Source organism: Coloeus monedula (assembly GCF_965178545.1).
Source record: "Coloeus monedula genome assembly, chromosome: 5".
In the NCBI taxonomy this organism is placed as follows: Eukaryota; Metazoa; Chordata; class Aves; order Passeriformes; family Corvidae; genus Coloeus; species Coloeus monedula.
Window position 1 is genome coordinate 47,276,965 of NC_138785.1, and position 11,284 is coordinate 47,288,248.

At 39.2% G+C, this 11,284-nt stretch overlaps 1 protein-coding gene across 1 annotated transcript; it reads right to left on the reverse strand.

Annotated features, from left to right (window-relative positions):
• Positions 1–1,982: 1,982 nt before the first annotated feature.
• Positions 1,983–10,061, reverse strand: EXOC1L (exocyst complex component 1 like). The gene is made up of 3 exons (XM_082281523.1): positions 9,823–10,061; positions 6,102–6,232; positions 1,983–4,297 (listed from the first exon to the last, which is right to left on the reverse strand). Exons 1-3 carry the CDS (start codon positions 9,941–9,943, stop codon positions 4,034–4,036), a joined length of 516 nt encoding a protein of 171 aa, XP_082137649.1. The 5' UTR covers positions 9,944–10,061; the 3' UTR covers positions 1,983–4,033.
• Between the last annotated feature and the right edge of the window lie 1,223 nt (positions 10,062–11,284).

Here is an 11,284-nt window from a genome sequence, read left to right on the forward strand (position 1 = left end):
CATGTCCCTTCCCAGAATATTCAGTGATTAAATATGACTGACCAATTAAGTCTTGCTGAATGTACTTTTATTTTCTGACTTACAAAACAACAGGCTATATAATTCTATAATATATCATTTATGAGGGCCATGGTTAAAACAGAAGTTATAGTTTGGTAATTTCTCAATTTAGCCACAAAATGTGACTGTCTCTGTCTAGATCTATAAAGACTGGACAAGGCAGCCAAAAAATATTGGACAAGATTTCATAAAGCTGTTGTAATTAGACGGAACCCTCTAGTTTCCTATCTTTCAGCTTTAATTACGCTAAAAGAAAAAAGAAACCACACCAAAATGCACTTTTTACAGCTAAAATGTGTTTACACATTAAAACTGACATGAGATCATCTTCCAATATGCACAGTGCCATCCTCTCCCCTCCTAATTCAGCTTTCCACAGATGCTCTGTACAAAGGACGTGTGATATTCAAATACTGACTTTAAGGCATGACAAAATAGTCTTAAATTACATACTAAAAATTACATAATACAATCACTCACTTTACTAGAAAAAGATTTATATGCTGAAGGTATTGGGAAATAGGTAAATGACAGGGAAAACAACATAGGCTTGTGTTGGAAAGAAGTATGTTGGTATGTGTGTGACTCCAAAACACAAAGGAGAAGAAGTATGAAAAATAACCTAAAAGGCACAGGCTCCCTGTTCTGTTTCACTTCCAAAACTATTTTTAAAATTCTGCACTGATCTGTAGTTGCTTAATTTAAGATGCAAGAAAAGATTAGTTATCCACGAAAAATGAACCCACAGGAGAGGCGTACTTCTACTTTAAATAAATACAATATTTAAATAAATTCTATTGTCATAGGTTTCCCTGTATTCATAATTCTGATGTTGGTTAAAGTGTTTAAATATATATATATATTTTAAAAATCACCTGTCTTTTATGACAACTTCTGTTCTCTTTCTGCCTCTTATGTGAGCATGAATTTCTGTTTGCTTATGATCACTCTTCTTCATTTTTCAGGCTGCCATGTATTTTCTTCACTCTGGAACTGACGGGATACCGTCTTCTGAAGAAAATCTGCATTATATCCACAATCTCACATATTAATTCATTCCATCGTGTAGTTGAAACCTTTTATAGGAATGCTACAGATGCATTTGTGTTAATCCTTTACTCCTTTAAGTTTCTTCCTATTCAATTTTGGAGAATGCTTCCAGGAGAACTAGATGAATCCCCAGATACTGTATTTCAAACTACATTCCATTTATCCAAGGTCAGGAAATGTGATGTAGGAAATAATTCTGCATTAACTGAAAGATGGGCTATTTATCCTGTTGTGTCTTTTCCATTTATAATTTAGCATATTCTCTGTGTCCTGTGGTACAGCTGTGCTATGCTCACCACAAAGTGACAGTGTCCCTCAGACTAGCACAATCAGGCAATTACACTTGGTAGTTGACATCTTATAGAGAACTGTAAGTGAACTGTGAAACTAAAGAGTCCCTAGATTAGGTCCACAAAGATCTTTTATAGTGCTCTTCCTTTTGATAGTAACTGAAATAATTGACATGGACAATAAATGTCCCTGTTTTTTCCATTCCTTTTGCTCAGTCGATTGCTCAGTGAAGAATGTCTGAAATACTATGTTATCAGACAGAAGAAATGCCAGAGAGATTTTAATTGCATATTCTTCCACATAAAATGCAGGTTTGTGTCTTCCAATATAGTCTATCAAATGTTTATATAGCACAAGAATAAAAATGTATAAACTACCGGTGAAAGTCCATTAAATATGGTTGAACATTATAGTTACTTTTACCTGTCATCAGTTTCTAAAATGATACAGACAATTATTGGGCAAGAATTCAGTATACATGTACTTTATTTCAAAAGAATGTTCTGAAGTGCTCGTTTTTAGAGCTCTATGTTTTTATTACAAGATGAATGATGAAAGCTTTTCCACCCAGAAAACATTTCCTTGTGCCTATTAAGCAAAGAATTTGTAAATATTATGGAAAACATTGTGACCTCAACAATCAATACACAATTCAAACAAGACAATGTATCATAGATAGCAGTAGCATGAATTATATTTTCTATATTAGATGATTTTGTGGAAGCTGGATGTTGGGCAAATACTTCTTGTAGCTAATACTCAAATGTCACAGCACGCCTACTTGCACTGGATTATCCCAAAGACATTCTCTAAAGAGCAACTGTATCATGCAAACAATCACTAAAATTACAATCCTTCTCTCTAACAGTATTTAGGTGGCAAATTTAAGACTTAAGTCCTTAAAATTTCCAGAGGATTTGTGTTGCCCACATAAACAGCCCTCACAGCTGTCTTACTATACAGTAATAATTACTAAGATCTTTGTTAGAACAAATGTAATTTACAATATATGACTAGAATAAATATCTAACTTCCAAATATTAAGTAACCGAAGGTATGGGCTTTCCTATATACACACAATAGGATAACATTTAAAGAGTAGAAAGCTGTACATTTTACAGGTTTTCAAATATATTCTCACTTACTTGATGTTATTTCAATTTTGAATCCAAACTACATTTACAGAAATGTTTTTAAGGATGGGAGTTCACATGAAAGACAAAAGCTAAGTACAAGCCACAGTATAGCACAGTACCCTTGCACAACTATCCCGTTTTAGAGATGGCAGGTGCTGGTTAATCAGCCTCTGATTTACTAGGAGCTGACATCACTCAGCTCCAAGCCCACACCCAGTTCCGTCAACAGCCTGCCTTCCTGTACTCTCTTGGCTGCCAAAGGAGAAAGCTAGTTTTCCCCTGCAGGACATTCTGATCAGAAGCTTCTCTGAATGAGCTTCTTTGGGTTGGCACTTCTTTATTGACTATGGGATGAACAGCCAGCTAATATAGCTGACTGGCACTGGGCAGGAACACTATGCTTCTTATCATTAACATTGTTCTCTTCAGCTTCTGTTCAACACAGCTGCAACTTATCCTCTGTTTCTACTGTAGTATACTGCTATCACAAGTCCAGATGTTACTTTTTGTGAGACATTCCAAACTAGACTCCACCCCCTGATAAATGTAGCTCTAAGTACTAGTGTGACTTTAGGCAGTGCACTGAATATGCTTACACTTAGCTAGAAACTAGTGAAAATAATTCTCGTAATTCTATGAATTTTGAAAAGTCTATCACTTGCCTACAAAGTACCTTTAGTAGCCAGCTACTACTGTTTACATAGTATTTTCTTATCTTTTGGTTCAGAGATAGAGACAATTTCTGTTCCCTAACCACGCCTGTTCATAAGCAATGAAGGGCAAGAAAGGAGACATTAATGACATGGAAGTTCTGAAAGGTCTGACAAATAAAGCAATGCTGCTTAAGAACATTTGTTTTCTAAGACAGTATCACAAATAACGTGAAGGCCAGAGGAAGTACTAAATGTTCTGTGGGAAAAATAGTATAGCTGCATAGGTGAAAAGTTGGTCCCATGGTACCTGACTGCAGTACTCCTATCCATCAGGATGAGAATTGGATTCTTGTAGGGATGTAGGTGTGATCTCTTTAACGGAGTTCTGTGTTTCAACACATTTGGAAATAGAAATGTATATCATTCTCATACAGAACTCAATTGATTGCTTTCTTTTTTCTACTTCCAGGATATAAACTAACTGTTAATGCTCCTAATGCTGTAAAAGTATTTTGAGTTATTAGTGAAAGATAATTTATACCTCCATGAACATATAAGCAAATGCTGAACTCTGCTTACATAAGCAATCACCACTGACCATGAAAATTACTGGTTCTATGTTTCCAGTCTCTTGTATATATAAGTATTTGCTAGAGTGAAGACCTCCTAACATATATAAATGAATTATCAACTATTTATGTAAAAAGTATGCTCCACTTCTTACTTACATGTAGCATTAAAAAGGAGACACTGCATATCACTTACTAACTTTTTGATCAGATGGTTTATGAAATGCTGGTCAGTGAAAGTCAACCAGTCACCTCAATGTTAGAAAACACATCTTTAGGACAAACGACAGAGGGAGAGACATAAAAGGCTGAAAGCATAGAAGCAAACCTTCATAACTACTACAAAATCTCTATTGCTGGATGACCAGATTGAATCATCATTTAGGTAGGTGTCATCAAAGTTGACAATCTTGAAGTCCTTCTTAAGGTACATCGCATTCAGGTTGCTTAGTGTTCGAGCAAAGGTGTATTTAGATGCACAACTATATGCTTCCATATTGTAGACTTTGTGGAAATGCATATCAAAATATGGATTATCCTAAAAAAAAAAATTGAGAGAGAATGAAAGTACTACACATATTACAGTGTTAGCATTGCAATTTGTTGTTCTCTGCCCAGCTACCTGCAGGGCTTTTCTCTGTATGATGGGCTCTAAAGGACTTCACATACTTCTGCTATTCATCTTAAAGGGTCTTTTAAAATTTTAAAAAGTAGCAGCTGTAATTCTTTGTCATTGGGAGTTTTTCTGAGTAAAATTCTCCAAGTTTGGTCAAGCAATATGCTGTACTTTATTGGGATTGTACAGTCTTGTTTTGAACTGAATCAATTTGTTGTGTTGCCTAAAACACAGTATATGAAAAGGTCTTGACTTGGACTATAACTGTCTATGACTGTGGGAGAAGAAGAATATTGATTGCCCTTCCTGCCTTAGTTGTATTTCTTAGTGCTTTCTGGCTCTTTGACACAATTAATCCTACCAGCAGATAAATTATTTTAAATTCTATGGATATGAATACCTATTATGAATATTTATAGCAGTGTTAATTACCCCATGAGTTTGAGGTTCATTTAGGCTTTTCTTTAATCAAAAATGAGACAGATTTTGATCATCCCGGTTGTGAAAGGCTGAATAATTTCTGAAGACTGTTTTAGCACAACGCTTCAGAAGAATGTTAAATTCATGCAGCAAGTGATAAGGAAATCCTTTGGCTTCCTTGTCTGGGGAAGAGACAGGAGTGTCTCCAGAAGATAGTTAACTTGGAGAAGGGATGTAAAGACCTATTAGTTTTGTCTTTTTTTCCCCCCTCGGGCCTAAACTGCTAAGAGCTCACAGGGTGAAGGGGTACTCTGGAGCTGAGTTCACCCACTCTGTCTCCTTCATTCCTAGTTTTGACCTTGAGGGCTATGTGCACAGGACAGAGCAAGAACAACCCCAGTTTGTCATTTTCCTTGAAACAAGGCTCTGAAACATTTCTCATGGACTCTTGGTTTCTCTTTCAAGTGAACATAAAATAGAGTTCAGATTACATATGCTAGTGAAAACACTTTCAAAGGGAATAAAAGTACTTCTGGACTACATTTATTATACAGAGACAGCTATTAAAACGTCTTATCATACATGCAGTAAGATACTATCCTCAACATATTCTTCTAGATTTTGTAGAATAGGATTTAATTCTAGTTTTGGTGTTGTTCCGTATTGCACTACTGCAGCCTCATTTTACCCTCTGAAATTGTATCTGAGAGATCAGTGCTTTTTTAGCAGCAAGGTCAGCCAGATCTAGCCAAAGCTGTTTCATATTTACACACAAATAGGCAAATACTGAATTGATGCAAGTAATGTGAGATTAAGCTATGTGGAAGACACAATTTTGTGAGCTATCATGCACTTGCATGATATTTTATAGATTGATTTTGTCACATAGAGAATAGGTTCATACATTCAAATGACAGGGTCACAGTCTCCATAAAATTTTTAAATGAAATTTTGTTTTGAGATACACTCTAAAATCTATTACGTTAACTGCAGTTTACACTGGAAGCTGCAGATAGAGAACTTTTATTACCAGATAGGATGACCAATTTAGAAAACACCCAGCTTCTGCCTCAGGTCTCAACCAGAGAGATGAAGACTATTATAATAAACAAATCAACAAAAATATCTTGCCTTCCTCTTCCCCTGCAACAGTGCAATGTGATGTGGAGACTCTCACATGCAATAAAGCCAAAATTCCTTGGTAACATAACTTTATTTTTCAGATAATGCATTTTAATACTCGTATCCCAAATTGCAAAAGAAGAAAGTTATTCTCTATGTACATAATGCATAATGTAACACTTACAGTATCTGCTTCTTTTCCGTCAATCATCTCCAGATCTTTCAAAAACCACTTTTCAACTATTTCATATTTCTCCTCTCGGTCCACTCGCCAGTGTTTAACCATACATATTTCTACTTCTTTACTTTTATTTACTGCAAGAAAAAAAATAGTTTAGATATGCAAGCAAGTACTTCCTAAAGTTATGATGATACTGGACTTGATAGTTTTATTTTGCCTAGGTAGTAGGAATAGTGCAATGTTGTCAGTCATGACAACAGAAAGAAACCAGTCAGCTTTAGGTAGATTTATGATTTACCTTACCCACCCTGTGAAGATGGAGTCTTGTCTATTCAAAAGCCTTTCATGTGAATTCACTAGCAGTGCAATGAAAGCCTCATTCTGGCACTGGGTCTGCATTATCCTACTTACTTCAAGAGGGAGTCTTTTTGATGTGCTACAGTTAGAAGATTGCAAAACTTCTGCCAAGGTTCTGTATTTGCATGACTTGTGCTCTATTTTCCATTCTTTGAAGGAAGTTCTCTTATGAAGCCATTACTTTTTAAAAGCAAACCTCTTATTTCCCTATATAATATGTAATTAGGCCACTTAATGAAATTAACATTGAAAATTTTCTTCAGGCTTCCAGTTGTCCAGTGCTAAATTTATAGAAATTACTATTTTCCAACTTAGGCAGGAAACAAGATTAAAAAGAAAATGAAGATGCTTTTTGCAATAGCTACCATTATTAATTGATTACCTTGAGTGCTGAGTAGGAGACTGGATTTCTGTAACAGACAATTATGAGTGTGAAAACTACCAGAGCCTGAACAATCTCCTTCACATCCAGTTGCTGATGGCTGCAGGGCAGGCAACATTCCCAAGCTATCTGGTAGCCCAAGTTATGGTCAAGAAGTCACCTACACCTGGCAGGAGCATTTTGACACCATAGCATGAGGCTAGGAACACAGGAGCAAAATTCTTTTATTTCTAAATACTACCCTGTTTTGAAACTTTGTTGGTTTTACCTTCCTTCTGTTAAAAAATCTCTTACTTTTCACCTTCTTATAAGAAAATGGTTAAGTAACAACAAAGTATATATGTAAGGCATATGTGGTTTTTTCCATTGCAAAGAAAAACAGTGGAAAAATATATTAATTGATCATAGTTTCTCTCAGCCTATGGCTTCCCTGCCTGGGAAATACAAATCACTTTTTTTTTTTCCTAGTCCTATCAATCACAGTTGCTCCGTCATTTTTAACCAAAAGACCACTACTGTGTTATCTTCCATGGAGAAATTACAATGGTTTTCATTTGCAAGCAAATCTAGCAGAGTAATCTTAGGAAGTTCTCTTCATACTTTCAGTTTCACCCATTTTGTTTGTTGGTTTGCTAGCTTATAAGGGAATATGTTGTCTCCCTCGGAGTTATAACAAAAGGAAGCAAGCCCAAGCCCCAAGTCCTCTCAAAAATACAAAGGGATGTTGTAGGGGCCCCCAGGACCCCACACGGCCACTGCTCTACCCCTCCGACAACAGAAATCCTGTGACGTAAGGACAGAGCACAGATGTAAGGCATAATGAACCTAGTGGTGAAACTTAGGTGTGCTATTTTCAGTTAAGAAAAAAAAAAAAATCATTTTCCTGCATTTTACATACTGCTTGATCTTGCTCTCAGCTAAAAGAGCCAAAGAGAATTTTTTTTTTTTATATAGAGCATGAGTTCAGATCTACCATGTCATTCTATTAAGCTCTAAAAGCTTTGCTCGAGGAGGGTACAGCTATAGCAATACCTTCATAGAGCACAAAGTATTTCCTAAGGACTTTCATGGACTAAACACCTTTTTCAGTGTCTGTAGGACAATAAAATGTTATCCCCACCATTTTTTCTTGGGTATACCAATACCAGATTGTGATAACCCCTGAATGGGGTTGCATTTCAGCTCTACATTCTTCTAGGGTTTATAATCTGTTTCGTGAAAGAATACTGTTGCCTTCATGCAAGGACTGGGACTTGCTACTGTGAAAAGGAAAGGAAATAGTGTTGCCCATATGGCACAAAAATAAGATGGTTCAGTTACCCACACCAGGATTTTGTTGTAACACACATTTCAAAAGGCATAGACCACTGAAGTTTTGCCTACAATTTGACTGGGTTTTTTTCGGTTGGTTGGTTGGTTTTTTTGGTTGGTTGTTTGGGGTTTTTTGTTTGGTTTTTTTCCCTGTTTTTTTGTTGTGGTAATTTGAAATCAACAGAAATACACAGAGGTTGCATTGCAGGGATAAGATTTTAGATAATGTGTTTTGATCCTACAGAATCACTGCAGAGCACAGTATTTGCTGGCAGCTGGAAGCAACCCATCTTTCAGAATCAGATTTCCACTCTACTCACCACTTACTCGACTGTGCCTGAGTATATTAAGAGAGTTTAATATTAGATATGGGAGAGATCCTACTCTTAGTACTCTACGTGAATTTTCCTTTATATCTTTAGAGAGTTCCAAACAGTAAATCTGACTAGAGGCTTTCTTTAATGGTTTATTCTCCTCTACCTGAAAGAGAAATTTTTAGTAAAGATTTTAAAGGTGCATGATGTTATTTCTCCTTTTTGGATGTTCCACAAGAGTGAACTGCTTATAGATCTACCACATGCAACTAATCATACTTCTACTGGACAGTTTCATAAACTATGAATGAGATTGGTATTTCTGTATGTTTAGAAGCCTTATGATATTCAGGAATTAATTCCTTAAAATTGTTCTTATAGTTCTAAAATACAAAGCCTGTTCTACCAAAATTATAGGAGTACAGGGAACATAGCTGGGTCGGGGTTTCCAATAATCTGCAAAACAGCTCATGTATTCTAAGGACTTCAGATATTTAGAAAGATAATGAACGTAGAATATTGGATGCCAACCTAATTTATGTCTGAAGCACACATATTATTTCTACCTGTTATAAAGAGGAAACAGACTGAAAGAATCATTCACTTCAACCTAACTACTTACAGATGACATTTCTCTTTTTAGTATCTTCCAGTGGTTTGAAATAATAATAATTTTAAAACCCCAACAAGCCAGCTTTTCTGAAACCTTGATCTAAAACCCCTATGAAACAGATTATTCACTTGAAAAGAAATTTAGAAAGTAGCCAGATAATTACCACTTAAAGCAATCTTGTTTTACTCGAAGTTTGTGCTAATTACTCACTCAATGTGTATTTATTTAAACCAAAATTTGTTGTTCAAAATGTCATAGAGACAATATGCAGGACATTAGACAAAGACGAGGGATAGTGCAAAAAAAGTACAAATGTTTCCTGCAATGTTAATGCATTGTTACACTTTTCTATGGAAAACCTGATTAGAACTACTGTAAGGGTTTGCTCTTTTCAGAGCAGTTCAGGCGCTCACAGCACTGCCACGGCCAGAGCATTGCCCGCAGCTGCTGGGCAGATGTCGTGTTCCTCCGCTAGTGTCAAAACTGGAGCGGGTGTGAATCAGAAATCGGAGACCGCCGCTTCGGGGGCTGCTGGCGGAGCGGGAGCAGCGAGCCGGGCTCCGTGCCCTGCCGGGGAGCGGCGGAGCGGGACGGGCCGGCAGCCGCCCCGCGCCGAGGCGCTGCTCCGCTCCGGCCCGGGGGACGCTGAGCCCCGGCCCGTTCCCTCGCGTCCCCCCGCTCCCACCCGCGCCCGCCTCCCCTGGCAGAGCCGCTGGAGCCCGGCCCCGCCCGGCGGCTTCCCCGTACCTGCGGCGCACAGGTAGTAGCGCTGGGCGCCCGCGCCCTCCACCTCGATGAACTCGTGCAGCCTCTGCCGCCGGGGTCCGAACAGCCTCTTCTCCAGGTCCTCCTTCACCAGCGAGGACATCGCACCCGCGGAGCTGCTCAGCGCCGGGCGCCGGCCCCCCGCGCCCCGCAGCCGCCACGGGGCACCGCGGCGGAGGCTGCGCCCCGGCCGCGCGGGGCCGCGGGGCGCGGGGGAGGCATGGCCGACACCGACCCGCTCCCTCCCGGCCACTTCCCCCCGCCCCCGGGCAGCCGCCTAAAAGCCCCGGCGCCGGGAGAGGCCGGGCCGCGGCTCCCCCCGCCCCGCCCCGCTCCCTCCCGCCCGCGCTCCGTGCGCCAGCGGGGCGCTCCCGGCGCAGGGACCGGACCGGCTGCGCGGCCCCGCCGCCGTCGGAGACAAGTCCCGGAGGGGCCGTCGGGGCTCCCGCCCGGGCTGTCCCCCGGCCGACGGGAGGAGAGAGCGAGCGGGGAAGGATGCAAAGTAATCACACTAGAGGCGATTTACCAAAAAAGAGAGAGCTGTCAACGCAATTCGTTTCATCAGTAGATGAAAGAGCTGAGAATTTATAAAGGATTAGATAGCCTTATGGCTGTCACCACTGTTCCTCCAGTAATAGCTTTTTGGCTATTAATAGTGTTAAGGAGAAAATTATCTTATGCTACTCCTTATAAACGGAAGGTGAACTCACCTCTGGAGGAGTCGTCAGAGGGCAGGTGCAGCCTGGGCGCTATCCCCAGAATGGCGCTCTCTTACGCATATGAGAGCTCTTTCATATCAGAGATGAGTGTATTTGCAGAAATTTTGGTTGTTTCTGCCACTCTGCAGTTGTGAGGGTAAAGTTCCTGGAGTTGGGTGCTCTTCTAATTCCAGTATCCATGGCAGCCTGTGTTAGAGTTCTTCCCTTTGGACTCGTTTCTGGCTGCTTATAAAAGTTTGGATATTCTCTTCTAATTCTTATCCTCAAGCTTAGTATATCTGAATACCTTACTGAGTTTTTCATTCTTAACGATCTCAATGCAAAATGGAAAGAATTGTACCTTGGAATGAAACTGAGTGCTAAAGTGAAGACAACATTTAGATTCTGAGGATTTTTTAAAAATTGGCAATATTAGAATTATTTAGTGACAGAGGTCTACATGGTGCTTTGGTGATGTGAAATGAAATGGAATCAAGTTAAAATGACATAAAATTAGGGAGAATCATCCTCTGCTATAGGAACTAAGCATATTGGGTTGACAGGTGGGAAAGGATTGAAAAGAAACTAGGTTTTGATTTTTTATGCTTTCTTTTGGTCCCATGTGTTTGGAAACACAGTTGTGATTTTTAGATGTATAGATTAATTTCCATCTCTGATTTGGGAGAGTAAAGTTACTCTAAGCTTCAGGTTTTATAAGTATGGGGTTTAGTGACACATTTAATCTG